This window comes from Pagrus pagrus (genome assembly GCF_965226575.1).
Source record: "Pagrus pagrus genome assembly, chromosome: 10".
In the NCBI taxonomy this organism is placed as follows: Eukaryota; Metazoa; Chordata; class Actinopteri; order Spariformes; family Sparidae; genus Pagrus; species Pagrus pagrus.
Window position 1 is genome coordinate 9,688,302 of NC_140194.1, and position 24,815 is coordinate 9,713,116.

General features: G+C 41.8%; 1 protein-coding gene and 1 long non-coding RNA gene across 4 annotated transcripts; one reads left to right on the plus strand and one right to left on the minus strand.

Moving 5' to 3' along the window:
- Window positions 1-5,894: 5,894 nt before the first annotated feature.
- nr2f2 (nuclear receptor subfamily 2, group F, member 2) lies at window positions 5,895-16,003 on the minus strand. 3 transcript variants are annotated; one of them, XM_084364066.1, is made up of 3 exons: window positions 15,645-16,003; window positions 10,625-11,152; window positions 5,895-8,502 (listed from the first exon to the last, which is right to left on the minus strand). In XM_084364066.1, the coding sequence occupies exons 1-3, from the start codon at window positions 15,682-15,684 to the stop codon at window positions 8,228-8,230; spliced, it is 843 nt and encodes a 280-aa protein (XP_084220192.1). In that variant the 5' UTR covers window positions 15,685-16,003; the 3' UTR covers window positions 5,895-8,227. The 3 variants fall into 3 exon arrangements, with proteins under 3 accessions (XP_084220192.1, XP_084220190.1, XP_084220191.1); XM_084364064.1 differs by lacking the exon at window positions 15,645-16,003 and adding an exon at window positions 12,291-13,545 and having other exon boundaries at window positions 10,625-11,170; XM_084364065.1 differs by lacking the exon at window positions 15,645-16,003 and adding an exon at window positions 12,291-13,543.
- On the plus strand, window positions 14,980-19,786 carry LOC311263768. The gene is made up of 3 exons (XR_014623400.1): window positions 14,980-15,140; window positions 15,234-15,321; window positions 18,939-19,786. It is a non-coding gene; the product is annotated as an uncharacterized lncRNA (long non-coding RNA).
- The last annotated feature ends 5,029 nt before the right edge of the window (window positions 19,787-24,815 follow it).

Sequence of the window (24,815 nt, forward strand, 5' to 3'; positions counted from 1 at the left end):
TTTTTTTCTTCTTCCTCTGCTGTCTGAGACCCTCCGTGAAGATTTGTCCTCTCATAAGGTTGACCGATTTCTGTGTGCATAGCCAGCTATGACAACAGCCTGCATGCTGCTGTCTTTTGGCGGCCACCAGTTATATGTGTTATCGCTGTTCATTAGTGCAGGGGGGGTCCCGGAGCGGGTCCCTGGACCTGCGGGGGTCAGGGAGGAGGAGGAGGAGGAGGAGGAGGGGAGTGAAGCGGCGTCCTCTGCGACTTCAGAAGTACTGTAATCTAATTCAAGGAAATTATCACAGTCAAACATATACACTAGTTCCCCAATCTGAGGTCCCGGGACGCCCGTGGGTCAGCTGGGGGGAGATAAACAGGGTCTTCAGAAATCAGAGGGATAATTTAATTTCTCTTGTGGGTCATGATTGGTTTGCAGTTGCACATTTACAGGATGTATGAAACTGGTGATGCTCGGCTCGGGCTCGGGCTCGCTATCAGTTTGCGGACAGTGTTTTGCAAAATCCCATCGAGCCGCAGAAAAAAAATGTCAGATGTTGGACAAAAAAAAATCTTATCAAGCGGGGGGATCCACGCACGGGGCTGTAAACGCGTCTCTGCGGCGGGGTGTTCTTGACATGAAAAGGTGTGCGGAGCCCACAGAGAGGACAGCCCGAGTCTTCTGGACAAGAGAGGAGCTGCTCACACACTTTTTTTTTTTTGTCTTTATGAAGCAGGTTGGGTTGAGTACTTTCAGCCAAAATCGAAAAAAGAAAAGAAAATCCAGCATCAGTGGAGACTCCCTGTACGCCAGCAGTGCGCGGCGGTCGGATGTAAAGTCAACAATTAAGTTTTTTTAATTTATTTCACTGTTGTTCAATTTTATTTTCAAGCAAAATGTGATCAACAAAGCAAATGTCAAACTTTGTGCAGACGTGAAGGCCTGTGGGTCAAATAAACGCAGCTAAATAGTGCGTAAAAACGCGGTCAGAGACGCGCACGAGGAGAGGTTTAAGTGCACGCAGGCCTTTGTGTTTCCCTCGTGTTTTCATACTGTCTGAGTTGCCTGTACGAAGCCCAAATAAGCTCCGTTGTGCAGAAATGTCAGGCGCGCCCTCAGTGCCATTTAAAGGCACGGAGGAGCGGAACAACATGTAGAACCACCTACACAAAGAGACAATAAATCACATTTCACCAGATTTCTGCTGCGTCTGATGGAAACGTCTCTAATGATGAAGACTTTTTTTTTGTCTTCTGAAGAAAAAGAAGAAGAAGAAGAAAAAGAAATCAGCGTGAAATTGCACATGAGAAGTTTTTTTAATTCACAGGAAAAACTTTGAATTATTTTTATATTCATCCTCTTTTTTTTTCACCTGTGGAATATGTGAACGTGTAGGCTGTTGATGATGATGATGATGATGATAATAACCGTGATAATAATAATAATGATGATGAGGATGGCGATGAAGACTGGACAAGAAATAACGCCCAGGGTGTGAGGTGTTTTTTCCTCTTTTCGTTAAAGCACCTTCAGTCTACCACCAGCATCGACCAGAATTACGCCAAATTAATTTCACAGTTTGAGGGAGCTTTGCCAAGTGCGCGTTTGAAGTTTCGGCAAAACACGCGCGCACACGCAGACGAAACAGACACACACAGAGAGACAGACAGACACACACACACGCGCGCGTGGTTCTGTAGAAAAACGCATTTACAGAGAGGGAAAAACTGAAAACATCTCCATGAGCGAGCGGCGCGGAGAGTGTGTGTGGATGGAGGGACCCGAGCTGAAGCATGGCACGGCCTGCCCGCCTAATTAACGCAAAATTGATTAAACATTTAGCACTTATTTGAGCGATTCATGCCGCATTTTACATCCGCAGAAGCGCGTGTCCCGATGTCTCCAGTATTATCATCGTGGTGTGGCGTGAGATGGACACTAGTACTGCGCGTCAGGGTGAGAGGGAGGGGGAGGGAGGAGGTGAGTAAACAGACCTGCGCGATTGACATTGTCAATTAAGTTCACTTCATCGGTCATTTGTCCACACACACACACACGCACGCAGAGGGGCCTCAGAGCCGCGCACGTGATCTCTGGGTTGTAGTCACACTCCCTTCTTCAAAACTCCTTGAGAGTGACGAGCCCCGCTGTAACATTAATACTGCGACCCCGGGAAGACTGACAACCACTGCGGTGCACCTAATGGGGATCTTAATAAAGTATCTATGTACCCCAAGTAACAGATCGATACAAGATGTAGGCCTATATCGATCAATACCTATGAAGTAGCCCTGATGAAATAATGCGTTAGGGTTTTGGGGAGGCTGAGGAGGGGGGCTGTCTAATATCCAGGAGAGTGTTTGCGGTCTCTTCAAATCATCCCTCTGGCTCACCGCTCGTCTTGGTCCTCCCCTCTCTCTCCCTCTCTCTCTATGTGTGTGTGTGTGTGTGTGTTAAGGACAAATCAAACCGCGCGCTGCTAAAGAGGTGCCGTCTCCCTTGCTTTTAAAACACATCGTTATTTGATTCGCACCCACTGGAGCCGCATCTCCATGAAAGTTGTGTCCTCTTTCGGATAAAAACATTAAATACTTTCTTTTGTATTAAACATAGACTCGTGCTGACTGAGTGTCCAAATAGTGGCCTGAGATTGGATTTATTTCAATATTCGAGCTATCATACAGCTCCACTGGCACCGCAGAGAGGCTTCACTGTGTGTGAGTGTGAGTGTGAGTGTGTGTGTGTGCTTGGGTTAAAAGAAAGCTGAAATCGCCCTCAGAAAAACAGGGGGGAAATTCAACATGGGGTATATTCACACTCTTGCTCTACATCAGCTGCAGTTGTCTTTATCTCCCCTATTTATATCACCACAAAGCGCTGCGCCCCTTTTGAAAGTCTGGCTGTGTTTTTTCTTTTTCTTTTTCTTGTCTTTTTTTTTTTTTTCCAAATGAACTTTGCCATGTTGGTGTTGATTTGCCCTTATTCCTTCTGTAGTTTTTCCTCTCTCTCTTCTCGCTATAACCACAAATTCAACAAACTCCACGAAGAGGAGAGGTTTTTAGAGCAGGACGACTCCTGGGCTGTAATATTCTCGTTTAAAAGGGCTGTGATGAGCCTGTAATATATATTTTTTGTCTGCAGCCACAACCGCGCTTATATCCAACATCAAGGGACGAATGAGGCGCCGGTGTTGTCAATAACAGGATGGTTTTACGCAGCGTCCGTGCGTCACGTAATGTAGTAGAAAACCCCCTTAACGCTGTTTGATTTTAATCCAAACTTTTCCACATCAGACTCCTGACTTTTTCGTGCAAATCTCCTCATGTTTTAAAAACGACATGCATCACATGTGGACTCCTCCTCGGTGGCCAGCGGGGCCCGTGCACCACCTTCTCCACTCACACAGACAGACGCAGTGGGATACAGAGTGGATGACAGGTGCTTAAAACACACATTACTTGTAAAGTTACAGCCTAATAGCAGTCGGCAGCTGCTGTCGCGGTTTGTGTGCGTGAGGAGGGGCCCGCGTGTGCGAGCGTCGGTCGCTTTTCCCTTTGTGTTAAAGTGAGCTGAGGTCTCCGAGGTCTGCGAGCTACAGTTCCCGGGACAGCGGGTAGATGGCACAATTTTCTTACATTTATGGGAAGAATGCAAGAGGGGGGAAGCCTTGTGTGCACTGAGCAGACGTGAGAGGCGATGTGTTATGAGAAAAAAGGCGACAAATAAAAAGTGGAAGAATGTGGAGAAAATCTGGAAATCGTGTTGACGGAGTGAAAGACTTTTTAGAGAATTGAAAAGCAAAAACGAGGGCTGTTGAGTCAGGTTTAATCACAAATGCACAGCCAATCCGCAAGAGCAATTAAAATGCATAATAATAATAATGATAATAATGAAAATAATAATAATTGTCTGTAACATAAGGAACAGGTGCCCCATCCTGCCAAGCCTTTGACTTATAGTGCAGCCTACACTGTAAATGAGCTGCGGCGCCTCAGCCCATATATGCAATAAAGCGCATGCTATATGGGCTAATTTGTCATAGTGATAGCGCCAAGGTGCAAATAATGTGCATATTTGTCGCTTAACTGTGCGGGCGTGTGTGCGCGCGTATGACAGAGGAACAGAGAGAGAGAGAGAGTCGTATTAAACAAATAGCCCCACTAATAGTGTGTGAGCCCGAAATAAGTTCTCAGCTTCAGTGTGCAACCCAGCACACACACACGCATGCACACACGCACGCACACGCCTCGGCCCCGCAGCATCCTCCGCAGCCTGCAGGATTTTTTCTTAAAAAAAAAAAAAAAACGTGTGTGTGTGTTGGGGGTGGGTGCAGGGTGGTGGTGTTTATAGGGGCTACCAGCTCGTGTGTCAAAAAGTTCTCACGTCACGCAGACGTAAATAAAAGTGACGTCGCGGCGAGTTACACCTCATTAGGTTTTTTGTTTTTTTTTGCACAATGCTAATAAATGAGCAGAAGTACAAATTATAGAGTCCAGCCCCGTACATCACGCGCTGTCAGCTGGAATCAGCCCGGTCAGTGTCGAGATCCGACCCGTCCAAAGCGATTCTGAAGCTCTGCCCGTGATCTGATGAGCGAGACTCAGTCCTCTCAGCGCGCTCGTGTTCTGAAAGGGTTTTTTTTTGTTTTTGTTTTGTTTTTTCTTTCTGATGTGCTCCAATGACATCACATTGGCTCAGTGGTGAGATGTGTATGTGTGTGTGTGTGTGTGTGTGTGTGTGTGTGTATGTGTGTGTGTGGATGTCCATCCTTAATTATCAATGTTCAGATTGGCCTCAGTGTGATATACCTCAGAGACAGTTTGCTTGGACAGGCAGTGAAAGCATCACTGTATGGATAAATAGCGGCTTTCAGCAAGAAGCCGAGGATAAAAGACCATCAGCATCACATCATAATCATCATTTTCATCATTATCAACAGCAACAAAACCACACACTCGCTCTCTCTCACACACAAACACGCACACACCAGCAGCAGCAGCAGCAGCAGCAGCAGAAACTGTGGTGAAGTTGGCTTCCATACCCATCCTGATTAAGCCTCTATACAACAAGGCTAATTCTATTTCAGGCCTAACTCTCATCTAAGCCAATGCTGCCAATAATTACTGATAGGCCAAAGGTTTACAGCATCACAATAACACGCGTGTAAATAACTGTCATTTAAACCCCATCATATCGACTTCCCTTGGAAATGAAAAGTTAAAATGTGGCGTTCAGGGACTTTCTAGGAGCGGTGGTGAAGCTGAGTGATGCAGCTGGAAAATAAGAGTATAGAGCGTAATGACGCAGAGAACAGCCAGTAATATCAGTGAGTTATTGGAAATAAGAGTATAATTTCAAACTTGTTTCCCCCCTTTTCAATATTGAGATGGTAATATGTGTGATGTGCTGTGTGGATTCATCGCATTAATATTTATGTGAGCGTCCAAAGGTGAAGCTGTCCTCCCGCAAAAATAAAGCGGTGGAGGAGAAGAAGCTGAGTTGGGTTTTTCTCCACCACGGTCCCGTGTGAAGGGTCCACTGTTATAAAGTGTTATTATCACAACTCCTCATATCTGAAGTTAAACACACAGCAGCCTCCGGTGCGTTGTTAAAATACTGATCTGCGTTTTTAGAGTAAATAATCTGAACCCTGGAGCAAAATAAGTGAAGGCGTTGAGCTCGGCCTGTTGGCTGATTGATTAATTATTTTGTAATTCATTAATCACTTTCATGGGGCAAAAGGGCAACATCCTGCCACAGCAAATTGACTCCAGTACCCCCCCTCCTCCACCTCCAACTCCACCTCCACCCGCACACCCCCTCCTCCAACCGACCACACACACACACACACCCGCACACACAAGTTCACACGCATGTGTGAGGCAAAAATAAAAACATGGAAAAACTTGTGTTTTCAAATTCATAAATTATAATTTAATACCAAGAACAAATTTACAGCAGAATGCTTGTTTACAATAAGCTAACACAAACAAACAAGAATTGTGTTCAACTATAAACTTTCACACACACTCACATATATCACTTGCAATTAATAATAATAATAATCATAAAAAAAGTATCTATACGTTATCAATACCCTGCAGTCATATATTTTTATATATTTATATAAAAACGTGGGTCAGTTTAAACTGTTCATAATTACAATCATGTATCATTCTCTGGTCCATATGTGGCTACGAACAGCCAAAGATCAGTGTTCAATCAGTGATCCCTTTTAATTCAACCACAACATGGTGTTTTTTTTTCTTTTTTCTCCTGTGTGTGTGTGTGTGTGTTGAAGAAAAGCCTCGAAACAAGGACAAAATTGCTAGCTTTCCAAATACACACGCGCGCGCGCACACACACATACAACACACGCGCGCGCACATACACGCGCTCTCTCATCACGCACACCCACGGCACCTGTCAAAAGACCAAAGGAGCAATAACACTAAAGTTAAAATATCAAGCTCCTTTTTCTTCCAAACCTGCTCACCCTGTTTAAGTTCCTGTAGCCTAATAATGAACGTCGTTGCTTTTCTTTTTCTTTTTTGTTTCTTTAAATACAAGGGCTAGTGTACTGAATGCACAGATTATATCTATACAGTCAAAAAAGAGAGAGAGAAAACATTTACATTTATATATCAAAGGTAAAATAGGTTAGCGACCTGTGGCCATGCATTCACAGTCTAAATATACATGAAAAAGAAAACATTTTGTAGTAATATGTATATACATTAAAAACATAACTTTCAGTGCTACTAGCTAAGTCTGCCACTCAATTTTGAAGACGTTGTATTACCGAGAAAGAAAAAAAATGGCAACCACAGATTTTTCTTAATCACATATACTTTGTATAAAGGAAAAACTCGTTGAAAATGAATTGACCTATATTTACAAGAATACTGCCTCTAATCAGTGTTTTCCTCAAGTGGAAATACACGACTGAAGTTTCTCAAATCTAATTGTGTTTCCCCCAAAATGTTGCAGGCCTACTTTAACAACGTTTTGATAAGAAATCACATCATGCTTGTCAGGCACTTAATGCTTGAAGTGAATAAAGGGTGACATTTCAGGGACGCTTTTAATAATACTGCTATTAAACACTACTCTGGCTAGGCTTCAAACTTTTATGACCCTTGACCTCTCCATTTCTTTTTCTTTTTTTTTTTAAAGAAAAAAAAAAATCTCAGTTGAAACTTCCAAGTGCAGTTTTTTTTTTAAGCCACTGCGAACTGCGCAGATGACGCACTCGGAGCAACCTGTCTCAGATAACAGCAGGTCGAGGCAACTTGTAGGATTTCTTTTTAAAATTGTGTCCAATCAGAGGAGGGGGGGGGGGGGGGGACTGGTGCCAAATATTCAGAGGTGGGTGAAAATGGGGAAGACTTTTTTCAGCTAAGAATTTTTGGAAAACAAAAGTGGATCCTGTAACTTCATATTAATAAAGAGCAAAAAAAAAAAAAAGAGAAAAGTTTCCACTGGGTCATAAAGTTGAACATGAACTCTAAAAACCTCCCTTTTTCCCAGATGGTATTGGTCATCCTAAGAATATAAGTGCGCTTGCAGCATTAAGCCTAGATTATAAGCCTATACTCCTATTGCTGTGGTTTTAATTCTTTTTAGAACTTTTTTTTTTTTAAACATTATTTCACCTTTTTCAAAATAAATCATTGTCTTAGAAAATAACACCACCTGTACTACAGAAATCACAAAGGCCGGTTTGGAACCAGAAAGGAGGAACAAAGAAAGTACAAAACACAGCTATACATGGACACAGGACAAGTCATTTTGAGAAAAAGAAAAATTCACGTTTTCGTATTTTCCCTTTCTCCAGTTTTTTTTTCTTTTTACCCAAATTATCATTTTTAAATGCACTTAATACTTAAATTTTCCTTAACGAGGATCAACAAAATCCCCTTATCCTTTTTTTCCTCATTTTCTTCTTTCATTAAAAAAAATGAATCGAAGCAGGTTGTTCTGCATGAACACTGGGAGCACGTATCTGCCATTTTGAAAGTTCAGTGGATGTCTCAATTTTTTTTTTTTTCTTTTTTTTTTTTTTGGAGTAGGGGGGGAATTCACAGTCATTTACGTCAATGTCTTTCTTCATGAAAGCCAGCCCCGTGTAACAGCCGGTTGGTTTTTTATTCCTTCCACAAAAGCAGCTATAATCATTGTAGTCTCGCAGCCCCCCTCCTCCCCACAACCCCACCTTTTGTTTGTTCGTCTCCTTCTTGGTTTACTGAATTGACATGTAAGGCCAGTTAAAACTGCTCCCCGAAAGCAACATATCCCTGATGAGAGTTTCAATTGGGGTTTTACCTACCAATCGGACGAAAAATAACTGTTCTATGACCGAGGAAGAGACTGTGCGGAGGGAAGGCAAGCGGAGTAACAACTTCCCAAACCGTGTTGGCTGGTTGGGATACTGGCTCCGGACATATTCCTCCAGGGCGCACTGGGACTTCTCCTGCAAACTTTCCACATGGGCCACATCTGAGAGGCCACAAGCATCTGAGAGGGGAGGGAAAGCAAATAAACATTAATAAAGTGAAACCTAAAGTGTTTCTCTCACTAGGAGTTTTTTTTCTCCCACTGTGGCGATATACTGGCGGAAATTGATAGCCTGTCAAATTTAGAAAAAAAGGCAATTATTTTAGGAAATGAGTCTTATCCTATTAGATGTAAAAGTGGAGTTTATTCGCCTTGAGCCTTGTTTTCATCAATAACTAGTGCACGTATTTATCAGTGTGTGAGAATTGTTTAATATCAACTTGTAGGCTAATAAAAATATTGCGCCAGGCGCGTAATCACCTCACCATTGATCCAAAAAATATAAAACTCCTCACTTCTATTTCTTTAACAATTATATGTGATTGTTTTGAAGAAAACAAAAAATACATGTGCACAAATAAAGTCAAACTTGAATGCAGTCAGGAGGCTGTTTCACATGTGATTTGATTCGGTGCTCCTCATTTATATCGCTCTTATATCTCGGTTATTTCCCTCGATAAAGCCACTTGAAAGTCAGCTAAATAATTAAGCATATTCATAGCTAAAGACTGTGTTTTAGATGGGCCTGTCTTTCACAGTCGGGAGGCAGAGCGAGGAGGAGGAGGAGGGGGGGGAGAGGAGGGAGGAAGAGAGGGAAAGACAGGGAGACCTACTGACCTTTAGTGAGCAGAGATTTAGCTTGGAAAAAATGGGTCCATAGCCTACGGAGCTGCCGTCATACTATACCACCAGAGACGCATAATCACTATCTATGCTGCTTGCATGTGGGCGGCAGCTGATTATGTGCCAAAAAACGCTTGTACGCGCATTGGTTAAGTTTGTAAAGTTTATGCATGACAACAACCCCAACCACCAAAGTAGCAAAAGGCCTGTCATTCAAGTTGCAACACACGGCTCGTGTTCGAGCCTGCGGGTCTCAGGTATGGAGGAGACAAATTAAGCCATCGTGGCTCCATAAAGGCTCTAATAATAAAATTCAATGACCTGTAATATGATGTTTTCCTCTGCAGAATGGGCTAACAAGCCGCCACGACAACAATGGTTGGGGCTGCTACAGCTACATGAAATACAAGGCTGATGGCTCGCAGGTATGATATCATATCAAAGACATGCATTCACTCTACGGTGAAACCTTGTAAATCTCTATCACACGTGATTTTTTTTTTGAAATTATCATTATTATTATATCCCCTTATAATGGTGTGGCTAATGTAACAAAATAGCAGGGAGGCTCGGGTCATGACCTAGTTCTGGAGCAGGTCCAGAGACGCCTTGAATCTCCACAATGCGCACAGAATATTTCTGCAAATAAAAATTAAAGCCGCCCCTCCTGTCACCGCTCACTATCACACAATGCTGTTAGATACTGACATATTTCCTATCACAGGGTGTGCATGGCTTCTGTAGCTATGCTTTGTCTCGGACTTGCTCTGTCTGTCTCTCCCCCCCTCCACCACCAACCCCCTTAAATGACAAGAGAGCGTTGAAACCTGCGCGTTGCTTTTACTGTGTGCAAATGGGACATTAGGCTTGTCTTTCTTTTTCTATTCCCCTCCCCCTCGGTGCCTGACATCATTTATATCTGTCATTCCCTACAAACAAGACGTGGGGTATACACACATTGATAAATGGCGAAAAGAGAAAAAACAGAAGAAAAAAAATCAAAGTGTTGCAATTCATCTGCAAGCTACTGGCCTCTCCGAAAAGTGTTTTGTGACGCTCGGGGCAATTATTGTGAAGTTATCAGTCTTATTTAACTCGAGATTATGTTGTGATGTTTCGCTGCACTCTCCTCTGTTTTGGTTGTCAATTTAATTAAAAAATCTATTGCGTGGTCATGCCACAATTTTCCAGATTAGCCCTGTGTATGTGTCTGATAAACCACCTGATTAATCAAGTGGGTTTTATAATTTTGGAGCCTAAAGCCTATCTATAAAAAAAAAACCCAAACAAACCCTGACCACGAAGGCAGCATGGGGTGGACGTTTAAGCATGTGTTCATGTGAGAGACGTCAACAACCTCTGTGCCAGTGTGCATCTATTTAGGTCAGCGTTGATCTAGCTGATGTCATGTGTGTGCATGTTAGTGACATTCTTGGAGGGTGCCCGTCTATTGTCTTACCTGTGGTGAAGAGCACAATTGCCTTTAAGCAGCTATATTCGGCAGAGTCAACGTGCAAAGCTTTCAGCTTCTCCACTTGTTCTTGGAAGATCCTAATGTGGTCCATAAAGGCCACCACTCTGTCCGCAGACATGGGGGAGGCGTGAAGGCCAGCCGCCGCCAGGAGAGGAGCCACATGCAGGGGCATGGAGCACTGCGCGGCGTTGAGCACAAATAACTCACTCCACGTCAACCTCAGCAGAGCCACCTGGTCGGTGATCTGAAGGTCTGGAAAGAAGGGAATATTCCTGGCCCACTCCACGGCGCTGAAGAGCATCCTGGCTGCTAGTTCACAAATGTTCTCGATGCCCATTATGTTGTTGGGCTGCATGCATTGACTGCCATACCGGGACGTCGGGTAGGGCTCCGCTCTCAACAGAAGAGAGATATATCCGGATAAGTAGGAATGGCAGTGCAGTGGGTCTCCATTTGTCAAGGCGAACTGACCGTGGTGTGGCTGTGTGGGTGGCACCCGTCCCCTTTGCACGGCTGCAGTAAAAAGAGAAACTACAGATATTGAAGCCTGAATTCTACTGAACAATCACACAGAACATGGAGACAGCTGCTGTCAAATATTACACGTTATTTTTATAATATATATATATATACACGCAGAGCTGCTGGATAAAAAAGCTTGCACATTAGGAGAATATATATGACACACAGCATGTTTGCTATACAACATCAAAACACACACACACACACACACACACACACACTCACACACACATTATGTTAGCATGGGAGTTGGAAAAGACAGGTTGCATTGTTAATAATGGGGCTGTAGTGAGTCTAACCGTGTGGTGGAACAGCAGAGATGCGCTTTTAACACGTTTTTAACACACGCCACGCATGTGTCGAGCTTTTTTTTTTTTTTCTTTCTTTTTTTTAAAAAATGATGTTATTCGGCAACAGCAACATGAGCTGGCTGTGAAGGAACACAAAGAGGGCAAGGGAGACCTTGCATGTTTAACCCTTAACCTACTTAGCAATTCATCTCGCTTTTACCGCACATGCAGGCCTATTTTCGACACAAATATTCAAAAATAAAAATTTCTCGCGCTCGCATGGAGCCTCGGCGTGCATAATTCGAGCCGGTGTCCAGTTTTGAGACACAATGAGGGGAGGCACTGCAGGGTAGGATGTGGAGATGCAGCCTGAACACGCTATCTCTTAATTCGATACTCGCCATAATAGCGCAGGAGGCTATGTTGTATCATCTATTCAACACAGATGCACGTCCACGCTCGTGGCTTTTCTTTCATCTGGATATAATTTCGATAGCCCCTCGCCTGGCCAGGGCTCGGATCTTATTTGTAAAAAACAAAAAATATGCACGGCTATCATTGCGCCGGAGCTGGATACAGTAACGCAGCGCTATGAAAGGGGGAGGAAGATCCAGCGAGCCCCGTCTCGACCACAGCAGAGAGCGGCTCCATGGCGTGCTCAAGCCGCGCAGAGGGAGCAGTCGGGAGGGAGAACAGGCTGAGCTATGGGGAAGAGGAGGAGGAGGAGGAGGTGGTGGTGGTGGTGGTGGGGCGACATAACATGATTTCATGTCTGGAAAATAAGCTGTACACGCACAAACACACACACGAATAAAGAATCAAAAAGTCCCAATAGCTACCTTCCCGTCTCATGCCGACTTTAAGGCATTTTTTGAGGCGGCAGTACTGACACTGATTGCGGTGGTGTTGGTCGATTGGACAATTCCTGTTGGCACGGCATGTGTAAGTGAGGTTCCGTCGTACGCTCCGTTTGAAGAAGCTTTTGCACCCCTCGCAAGTAAACTGGCCATAGTGTTTGCCACTGGATTTATCCCCACAGACCACACATTCAATGTGCTGTGGCTGTTTCTCCGACTGCTGCGTCGTCTGGTTCGTCGGCGTGGACTGTGTGTTGTTCGGGGGTCCTTGGACCGGAGTCTGAGGGGTCGGAGGGGCGACCTGAGAGGCTGTCAGATTCAACTGGCCTGGTTGAGGGGTGGGAAGAGATAGTCCTCCTTGGGTTTGCGAGGAAAGGGTGCCTTGGGTGTCAGCCACATCGTCCTGGGAGCCTCTCCACACTACCATTGCCATATCTATCAGTCAACGTAAAGAAACTTTTTGTCTGCCGTTTTGGTGTCGCGGTGGAGAATGTCTCAAGGAAACGCGGTAAACTGTGATTAACAGCCGGACACACAAAATGTCAAATCTAGCCTACGTTGAATCCACTCTGGATCTCCCGAAAAACTGTCGATTTATTGCTGTTGGAGACGTTGCGAAGCACGTTTTCAAAACTGATGCGATGGCGAGCTGAGTCGCTGCCTTGCGCTTAAAGGCCAAGTCCAGGGGCGCTTACAGTCAGCCATCCAGTACACCCATCAATGGGAAAGGTAGTCTAAATATTAAAAGAATCAACCGAGGTAGCATGGACTAGTCAGTGGACGATGGAGCAGGTTTGGTGAAGACCGAGCCTGCGAGCAGCATAAAACAATTGGTGAGCACACACTGTAGCAGCTACTATCAAGTTCCAGCACAAGTCTTGAAGAAAATCACCAACTGGGTAAAAAAAATTGCGTCTTCTTCCTTTTCTTCCTATGAGGTAGCGCCAGCGAGCGCGCAGCTGAAGCCAATGTTTTGAGAGCCTGGAATATGAAGACAACTCTCCCCCCAAAAAAGCGAAAGCACTAAAACAAAAAACAAAAAAAACAAGGATCACAACCTGCAAACCTCCTCCGTGGACCGAAAAATAATAGGAAAAAGGAGTAGAGAATCAAAGTGATCAAATATGTTAAAAAGGCGGAGGTTAGGAAGTGATTTGCGATTGGTAGGAGCCGGGCTGGCAGAATGCTTTCTCTCTGATCAGCTCACTGAGCTCTCTATATAGTGAACTTTGACACGACTGCTGCAACTTAGCACACGTTACCATGGAGATCGGCTGCCATATAAGGAAGGAGAGTGTGTTTGACTGGTCAGAGCTCAGGGACCTCCCCCTGAACCCCATTGGCTAGTCGGCACTTGTGCTACTTGGTACCTTGCCAGAGCCAGCATTGGAGGTCGAGAGGGCCGCTTGGTCCTAAAAGGAGACGATTTTCAGGGGGGGAGAGGAGAAAAAAAAAAAAAAGGAGGAATCATTTCTATAGTCACTCTATTCTACTACAGGCTATTCTCACCATGCACGCCCGGTGAAAAAGCCCTTAGCTGAAAAATTTCATGAAGAAAAATCTCAATTCTTTTGCGTCACATCGTGGAGAAATATCCAAAGACGTTTTTTAAAATGCTTATTACAATAAAAACCAGTCCAATCTATTGTGGCCCCTTATCTTAATCGTGTAGGTATGTAGGACGTACAAGACACAGTTGAACGCAACACACGAGAAAAACAGGAGGACATATGACTCCAAATGAAGACATTATTCAGGATGATTGTACGTGAAACAGCACGAGGAGACTTATTCGCCCACCATGTGAACAAGACAGCAATAATAACACATTAAGTCCAACTTCCTATACTTTTCCACGCTTATACACGCATTAGTGCTTCTCATCCTCACCAGGTACCATTCATCACAATCCACACCTCTTGTAAAAATGTTATGATAGGCTACTGACATCATCCGGGCACCCGCTGTAGCCTCCTAATCCCCCCGTTGGCCACAAATATTCCTCAACCCACCGGGTCAGAAAAGGCCAAACGCGGGTCTCAAAGAGTCAGAGGGGCCTGGATGTGGTCAGAAACGTGACGCGACTGAGGCTTTAAATAGGAACTACATTAAACAAGAAAAGAGAAGTCACACGAGGTTAAAGGCCATGCCCTTCACATTAAGGTGAGGATGAAAGTTAAGCCGCTTCCTGATAAACAACACAATAAAAAAAGGGGGCTGTTTGCGGTTTATTTAGATACCTGCTAATGTCTGACAGATGTTGCCCTATAATAAAGATAATCTACAGTTGGTGATAATGACAAACACGGTGGAGGATGCAGTGCGTGTAAAACGGGGTCAGCGGTGGTTCAGAGTCGCTGCCTACAGGGTTAATCTTTTTTTTTTATTTATTTAAGGCTTGTATTTAAACAGCGCTTAAGACTTTTTTTTTTTTTTTACTTCATGCCCGGAGGCTATCAAACTTGAACCATCAGGTAAAAACTTCACGGAGCCATATAGATGAACCTATGAGCCTATGGAGCTGTGTGTTAGTCTATGGAGAGCAGCAGCAGCAGCAGCGTGCATTGTCCCAGGATGTATTACAGTATATGGCTGCCCCCTAGCGTATGAAGTCCTCGCTTCAAAAAAAAAAAAACGAGATTCAATTTAGAGGAGCCATCCGACACGGAAACTGCTTCAGTCTCGTCTCCCGCATCGACCAAACTAACGAGCACCATTTTAAACTGATGACTGTTTGTTTAAATTCTGTTTTACATGACTTGGACGGCAAAGCTTTGAGAGTTGCCAAAGTTGGATTTACTTTTTTCGCCACTTCAGACAGTCCCAGCGGTGGTATTTACACCAATTATGTCTTTATTCTAAAACAAATTAGCCAATTATATTTTGTCTGCATGACTATTTTGTCGGGGGTTTTTTTATTTACAGATCCCCGTGAACATGGAGAGTCTGTAAATAAAAAATAACACCGCGAGGTGTCCGCTCCACCGGGAGGACTCAGCTCTGCTTCATATCGGTGAGTATACATTTTGAACACTTCGTGAGGATAAGTCGACACTGCAGCGACGCTCCGGTCATCTGTTCTGAATTAAATGTATGTTGAAATAAGCGGACAGGTTGAAATAAAAAGGCATGGACTGCTGCAGACAGAGCACATAGCAACGTACACATGCGATACCAGCAGTGCGCATTCAATACGCGACTCTTGTCACTTATTCTCGCTTATTAGACCGAGTGATAATTTATATGATGACCACAACAAGCCCAACCACTTTGCAAATAGCCATTCATAAAAGTGATTTGATAGTGCGAGTGAGGCTCTTATAGCAACAAACCTACCAAATGCATACGATGCTGATTCGTCCGTAGCGGGATGCATCTTCTCTCTCTTATTCAAGAATATATTTAGTCTTCTCTTTTTCGACACAGTGCTCAGATTGAATCCCTTCTCCAACAGACCCGAGATCAAACACAAAAAAAATAAGAAAAAAATAAACAGCACGCTGTTTATTGGAAATGTCTGATGATCGTGCGAAAACTTTGGAGAAGCCGGAGCAAACCCAACTGATTCACGTTATGTGTAGATGGACGCGAGGAATTTGGAAATATAAGTTGACGTGTCGTCCCGAGGCAGGAGGATCATTTGACCGCACTGTGGAGATGATAAGGAGGCTTTCTTTCTTTCTTTTTCTTTTTTTTTTTTTTTTACAGCGAGCAGCAGAGATCCTGTGCGCCTTTTTCTCTCCTTACAGTAAATGTGGCCAAAACGCGCTCGCACGCCGCTGCTTTGTGTGGGCTTACGAGAGAGAGGGAGGGAGGGAGGGAGGGAGGGGGTGCAGCAGTCAGAACAGACACCTGTCTTTAAGTGTGGCGAGCGTGCAACTGTGAGATTCTTTACATTAGAAATTATATGGAGATTGGAGGTAAAGGTGCAGCAAGACACGTGATTAGAGCTGAAATTTAAAAAAAAAAAATGTTTAAATTGTAATTTTAATGTCAAATAAAGATGCTTATTTAAAAACATCTTATTGTTATTATCATTATTTAATTTGCTATAATTAATATGAATAATTTTCAAATTAAAATATTGTAATAAACAATAAAGATACACCAGACTAATTAATAATGTATATATTTGTTTCACCTCTATTATACACTATGCAGAGAATAAAAAAGGGCTATATAAGAAATGATAATAGCCTCAATTAACCTCGCGTAAATCTATACTGGGTTGAGAAATTGAGCACCTTTTTTTTATTATTATTTATTTATTTCCACGCACAAACATTTCCACACCAGCACAATTGATTTGCTATTAAACCCCCCCCAAAAGTCTTGTGCTGCAGTTCTTCATTTCCCGGGTTTAAAAGTTTCCTCTGTGTGATTAGTGGTTGTTCTCCTCCTTCAAGCAAGAGGATAAAAAGCACTATATGCTCAGCAAGCCTGCATGCACCACAACAATAGCGCTGCCCAACGGGACCAGTATCGATTAAGACGAGACAGAGGATGTCGCCTGCACTAAATATTTACTGATCACACACAAATAGCTGGATCTTTAACGATTTCCCATGCACCGGCTGGGAGAAAGGACTAAATCACTTTATTATTGTTAGTAAAACAAAGCACACGCTCTGGAACACAGGAGTGGAGATGTGCTGATTGGGATAAGTGCAGTTAAATTAATCGATGGTGAGTAGATAATAGTTGAGATTTACGGGCGTGCAAAGAAAAAGCTCTCATTCATGTATCAGGTTAAGCTGACACGTGCACTGCGATTGGTTATACTCACATGCCAACATTGGTCCAAACAGGTTCGAGTTCAGAATATTGTGGACTCGAACACGAACGTGGGTTCAAAAATTCACGCATATAAATTTGATTTTTTTTTTTTTTTTTTTTTTACTAAGCTGAGAGATAAAAGAGGAAGATGATCTTGCTGACGGCAAAGAAACCTCCCTCACACTGGTGTAAAAAAAAAAAAGAAGAAGAAGAAACTAAAACTGGAATAAAAAGTCGACTTTCATCTTATCTCTGCCTTCACCAAGTCATTCACGCAGATAGAGGGGATACTGACCCGGAGGTCTCCAAGTTCCCGGCCTGATTAACCCTTCCAGACCCGCGCAGGAGCAAATGTTAACCAGCCTAATCAACTTCAAGAGCCTGATTGAATTAGATGACTGAGGAATTAGGACAGACACTAAATTGTCACACATTAAAAAAACACCATGAAGAGAAACTTTTGCTTATTTTGGACAATTGACTCCATTTAAATTAAGATAAAATATCAAACATTAATTCCAGACAACAGATAACTTGGTAACAGGCAACAGGTTCCAACTATTTCTAGTATAAAATTAAACATACATTAAATATTCAAAACTCTCTCTAAACAGCAACAGATGATTTTCTGCTTGATAAAGATCACTTGATTGATGGTGCTGGTGCCCCACATATCTCGTTTTTATCTGCTGCATTGCATAATATCAGTCAGTAAGCCTCTAGTAAAGGTTTTATCTCGTGTCTATTTGCAGCAGTGCTGTTGTGATGTTGCAAAGATGAAAAAAAAGAAGAAAAAGAAGAAGTAGAAGAAGAAAAAACTACACCAATTAGTCTGCTCGTACATTTGGCTTCATTAAGGTGAAGGATATTTGCTGACAAAACATAATTAAAGTTTCAAGAAGTTGGACTCATATAAAGAATGATAAGCACAGGAAAATATAACATAAGGAAAAATCTTCTCTCATCAGGATATTTTAACGTTTAAATTTGCACGATGCAAAAGTTTCGATAATTGTGTTAAAATGATTATCTCAAAAGTTATGATATTTAGAGATTTTTTAAAACTATATATAGCTTTCACCCTGTGTGTTTTCTTATATGTAGTATCCTGAGTCGACTCGCTCTCTTTCTTCGGCTTTTACAGACTTTAAAAACAAAAGCGTGGCTTGTCCTTTAAATTGTTCCTGTCTTATTGGCCTCTTAATAAAATGCAATTACAAAAAAAATTGCATTCCATAATCGCAATTAGCACCTCCTTATGGCAAAAAAATGGGGTGTGTGTGTAAGCGATTTGACTGCATGTGTATACACAGAGAGGAAAAAGGTGTGTAATATTCACCTTTTTGGGAAAGTGTGCTTGCGTATAAGCAGACATACATGTCTCGGTTGAGTCCATTTTATAAAGAGTTCATTCAGCGCTGTAGATCACTTTCTCACTGCCTGCGTGGCCCCAGGGGCCGCTATCTAAAAAGGCAATAGATCCCAGATAGCTCACTGTGTTCAATTTGCCAATGATAGATTATAGTGCCAATTTAAACAGATAGGGATCAATTTGTCTCAATGATCACTCTTTAGGCCGACTGCCAGCATGCTCTTAATGTATTTGTAAATGCTGGTTGTTTGAATGGCGGCTGTTAAACTGATCAAAAGTGTAGTATGGGGAGATGATGTGAGAAATGATAAATGATGTGTTGTTTAGGCTGCTAAAGACCGCGTAGATGACGCATACGTGGTGGTTGCTTGAGGCAGCAGCACTGTAGCAGCAATGACCAGAAGGTCAATGGTTTAACTCCGAGGACTCGCTGGGAAAGTCTGGGTAGGGGAATTGTGTGATAAGTGCTCTCTAACCCTCAGGAACCACTGCTGAAGTACCCTTCGGCAAAGCAGCTTACACCCCATCTGTCCCAGAGGAACTGCACAGCGACCGGCGGTACAAGACTGCGGTTGTACTTGTGAGATGTGTCTCTTTGAGTGTGACCTACCCTCCCTTTTCTTTTTTAAAGAGGCAGAGTGGGCAGTCCAGTCGCCTCACACGTTTTTTTCTTTCATGTACTCAGACAGTGAAAAAGTTTGGGAGAAGATACAAGAGTGAAAGCTGTGGCAGCACTCAGTCCCGAGGCCAGACATGGCTCACATGTGGCCCCAAAGGCAGCAGACAGTGTATTGAATTACTGTAACTGAAGGTGTAATGTGGTAGCAGTGTGGGAGACGGATAAATTACACAAGCGGATGTAGGAGAGGCTTATTTCAGCTTTCTATTACAGCTATTTAATGTTGGATTGTGTGGTTTATTTTCTCAACTTTCAGCCCTAACAATTCAGTAGTTATAACGGCAGCCACATTTTTTTTTATAGTGATCATTAATGTCTCATTATCATTGGATTTACTTATTATTTCAAACTGATATTGCCATGTGAAAATGCTGCATCCCTAGGATTTTAGTGTACGGCAAGAATAACATGGCATGCACGAGGAGAAAGCACTTACAGCCGTAGCCGTGCTCCGTACTCCTTCAAGATTTTGGACTTTTGGAAACACTTACAATTTTCCTGTGACATGTACAATTATAAGATGACTAATAAAGAATTACTGTTTGAAGTGATAGTGGTCAAATGAGTGGTGCTTTGCATAATTGCAATTTATAATGTTACACCTGCCACATCTATGACTAATAAAGTTGAAAGATCTCCTTTGAACTGTGTTTAAACTGATATTCTTTACACAGAACCTCATGATGTGCGCTTAACATTTCAGGAATTGATTTTTATTTGCAGTTTTACAATGACATTTTACTGTAAATGTGTAAATAAAGCTTGTTTTTTTCCACTTGAACTATTGTTTTAAGCATATGAGACATGCTGTGAAAATCTATGTACTATGTACTAAAAATACTGTAGAGATTAAGTGAAACCTTGCAAGTACTGTCAGTTTTGAAATGCTACATAGTATAATAACAGCATCTTTCTGTGGTGTAAATGTGCTGGTTTATGAGTACAGTCCTCACATTTCCTGAAAACTGGATTTAACTATAATTAACAATAGTATCATATTACATTTGACACTTTTATCAGTTCCAGCCTAAAACTGCAGGCTGAGAAATCAACCAAGCGTCAATGTTTCAACATAAGAATGCATTTCTCTGTGAAAGTGCCGCAGACATAAATTTTATAACGATGAACAAAACCAGCAGCCCATGAATATTGACGATGTTAACTACACCTCTACCTCCACAGGTACTGAATCAACATTTGTGAATGGAACATATTGTATTATAGCAAATACTGCCATTTGAGGGTTTTTCAATCACACAAATCCACATGTGATCAATGGTCCTTGTGAACTGATGGAGGGAGTAAAAGCAGAATGTGAATGGGATTTGGTAAGAGCTTCACAATAACGATGACTCCGACTGAAAAGAGAAAGATTTTCCCGGCGTGACCTCGAGGTGAATAGCCGTAAAAAAAAAAAAAACAGGAATCACTTATGCACAGGATTTCAGTTACTTTATCTTCTATATCATCATACCAGGACACGCAGAAGCTGCTTCTACAGCTCACAACATGAGAGTCAATACTCCCTGGATGATGTCATCAGAGCAAAATCTTAGACTTGCTCCACTGACATGTGGACATGTGATAGTGGGCCAGGGGTTAGAAAAAGACATCACTTACTGTGCTCTCAAATACAGTCTGAGGAGTGAACAGCATTTGTTTGTAATGTTCCAGTTTATGAGTCCTGCTAATTAGCTACCATGGTATATACAACTTTTGTCAGTTTATTGTCATACTTCATAATGTTTAGTATTTATTTCCACCCCAAATGACATATTCTAAACACACAATTTCAACCACACTTTACAAAAAACTAGTATATTTATTTACAGCGTTTCTGAAAAGGCATATAATAGTGAGACAATAGCAGCAGAACAACACCAAGTATCAGTATTTGAAAATGTTATTTGTGTATTTTAGCACAAATCGACACTGTTATGGCAGGTCCACCACTTAGTGGTGTCAGAGAAGTCAACACAGAGAAAATTAGGAACAGGTATTCTCGGCCATACAGTAGCACGATGATTGTCTATAAACATGTATTTTCTGAGTGTAAACTGTCAAATAAAATGTAATGTGAAGCTGACTGATGACTCCACGTCCAGGTAAATGTCTTCTGTCAAGTCCACAAAGTCAGACTAATTCATTATCTCTGAGGCTGCACTGTACTGCACAGCCTGATGACATCACAGCTGAGGGCTGGTTTCCATCAATAAAGGATCCATGTTGGGTTTATGTTAAAATGTAAAGACATTAAGAGGAGGCGTAACCAACTCTGCTCGCTGGCAAGCGCTACAACAACAACATAAAACACCTCATCCTGTTTGCTTACCACCTCCATTTGTCACATAAGAAACTGGGTGAGAGATACAGTCTTATCTAACAGTGACAACAAGAGCATGAAACCGAATAATCAGATACAACTTTAAACATCATTTTCTTCCAAAATGGCCACTCGACCTTACAAGTTATGGCCTAGAAGTGTTTTTACTGAGGCTGTTTTATGCAATTATGTATTATGGTGGGATGAGTTCAATAGCCACCGCTGTGCTTGTTACCAGCATTATTGTGGATGCAAAATGAGAACAGAATTAACAAAAGGTGAAAAATGTTTTGTCGACCTGTTATTTTTACCTCTTGTTATAGACAGCAGCGATATTGTTTACAGGGCAATGGCAGTGTTTGTGTGGGATTTAAGCCGCAATAAACAAATCATACAACACAGTCGCACTGCAGACCTTGAAATACAGCATATGTTTTTTTTATGCCAAACTTTAGTTCACACACAAACAAAAATAAGGCCAGAAAGGTTACCTAAAAGTCAGGAAGTTGACCTCCAATTAACAATACGGTGAACCAACGTAAAAAAAATGTGTCTGAATCAGCTTTGGTGAATCAAACTCAAAGAGATGCATCTGTTTGTGGATCAATCGACATGATGAAACAGCTGTAAACAACAGTGGTGGCTGCTGAGCGTTGTCCGTGCAGCAACGACATCTGGCACAGACACAGAAAGGGATTAAAGCAAAGAACAATAATGAACTTATTAGTCGAGTGTAAACAGTAGCAAGAGACGAGCTACTGGACGATCACCACTGTCTTTGTGCTTAAAACAAATGCTTTAAACTTGTGTTATTTCCATGACAACAGCTGGCAGAGGAGTGTGTGCTCTTGGGCAAAACCGTCAAAGAGAGGTGCCCACACACGTCCTGTGTTGTCTGAGAAGCCTAATCTGGCTTGCAAAGTAAAAATATCAGAAGAGGAAAAAAACAACAGAGACAGGCAATTGATGGTTATTAAATTATTTATTGAATAAAGAAAGGCGTGGGCCAGAGGTGTACTGGTAGTAAGGTGGTAGGTCACCACAATACTGAACTGCAGCCACCTTTACATCACAGGATCCACATCTGAATCCTGCCTTGCCTTACTTGACAGTGCTGTCTTTTGTGGTTTAAACTGGAAATAAATCATATTTTCTACCTGGATTCACCTCATTAAGGAAGTACATGAAAACTTGACACTTGAATTTCGAGTATAATTTGTAAAAGATGAATTTGACTTTTAAAAAAATGTTTCTATGGATCGTTATTGTGAATTTGTTTGGTCCCGGTCTCTCTCTGTTGCCTACAACCTTTGTTGAAGTTGTTTAATGCTGCCGGGCTGTGGATTTCTTTGTGAGGGACTCTGGTCATATTTTCTGTGACAGTGCAAAGGAAGTGACTTTATGCACATTCTCAAGCGTTAGTTTAGAAATGGAGTCACAACAAAATAAGTTCCATAGAGCCCCTTTAATTAACATACTGACGTGGCATGCACTTGCAAAATAAGTGATGAAACCCCCACAGACACAATTTTACATCTGACGTGTGCTCTGTGGTGCATAGTGTATGTACAGTAGGTACACCCACCTACCGGCTCGCCCACTAACTTCAATACAATCAGTGATATTCTTTTGCCTCAATAATCGGCAGTCTGATCATTTTTTCAGCCATTAAACCATTAACTGTAATGGTTTAGGTAATAATATTTTACACAGCTTATTTCAGAGGAGGATTTATAGCTCTTCAGATCATTAGCCTGCTCCACAGTGTTAACTAATACTAACTTCTGGCTCCGTTTTTGATCCAGATTTTCCTCTATGAATGAAACACTAGTAAAGCAGGTTAAATAAGGGTGTGACTGATCTCTTCCAGGAAACATACAGTAAAGGACAGATCTGTGCTGTCAGGTTGTATAACTGGCATCGCAGTGAGTCTACAATGGATTAAGTTCTCCAGAGGAAAACTTTCAAGCAAGATGGAAATACATTCGGCTCAAACGGTATGTTTTTATTGCTAATGAGAACTCATTATATGAATGTTAAAATACACAAACGTTAAACTAAAGCAGGGATACATAAGTAAATGATGTGTTTTTCTCAAAAAAGCAGTCGCGAGCAAATTAGTATACTCTGTATATGCAGTAAATGTATGATCATTAATTGCAGCAGGTTGGAATGAATCATTGGTGTGAAATTTAAGCTGAGATGAGTTCAAATAAATAAATAAATACATAACTTAATAAAACTTATTCCCTTTGCCTGTACTCATTTAATTTATGTGCACTTAAGAGTTTCTCAGCCAGTCTAAAAACTAGCGATGGTGTGATACTTGCCACCTTCATCAGATGATATAAATACCTCTGTTTAATTCTGAACTGCACAAATTAAGCTCTAGTGATAAAAAGCACATGAAAACAGCTCGAGTTTGCTCAAACACCATATTGTTTGCAGCTCAAGGTGAAAATAATACCATAAACTACGAGGCTGCCCATAATAATATGGGTTCACATAACCAGGCTGCGAAAAAAAAGTAAGACCCATTTCATCAAGCTAATTGCCTGTTTGTGAGAGGGAGCAAACTTTTCTACCACCACTCTGCTATGGAGGCTCTTTCTTAATCATAAATAGAGCCCTTGTATCCCATAGGGACTTGCTATTCTAATTTACAATTGAACTAAAGACCAAAGCTATCAATCTTTCACAGACACTTTATTTCTGCCCCCCTTCTCTCTTGTAATTGTGGTGACATAACCATAAACAACAGAGGAAAGGCTGCTGTGACTGATCTGTGGAAATGACAGCATTAACACATGAGCTGCACGTAAGCACTCCCATCCACCATGCATGTGGTTGTGAACACACACATACATGCATGCACACACACACACACACATACACACGGAAACACACATCGAGGTGGGCTGGCACACATAGAGTGACACAGGCTTGAAATTTAAACACAGTGTTATGAAGACCTCTTCGTGTTATGTTTTATGAGGCTTGTTAAATTATACTAGTCAGAATCAAAATAATGCAAAGATATCACTATAAAAGTTTTGGGGAAAATAATAAAGGGTTAATAAGTAACAGTAAATAGTATATGGTTATATAAAGGTCTTTGTAATAAGCCTTAGTTGATAGGTAATAAGGCCCTTATAAGTCATTATAAGTTGCTTATTTACATTGTTAAGTGTTAATACAACTATATAAAATGTTAATAAAAGCATAATTAACACGTAAATTGTTGAGTTTAAGACATTTATAAGTACTTATAAGAAACATGTTCACAGTTGAGAGACTGTTCAAAAACATAAAAACTTTACAAACATTACAAAGGCTTTATTAACATTTGTAAGCGCC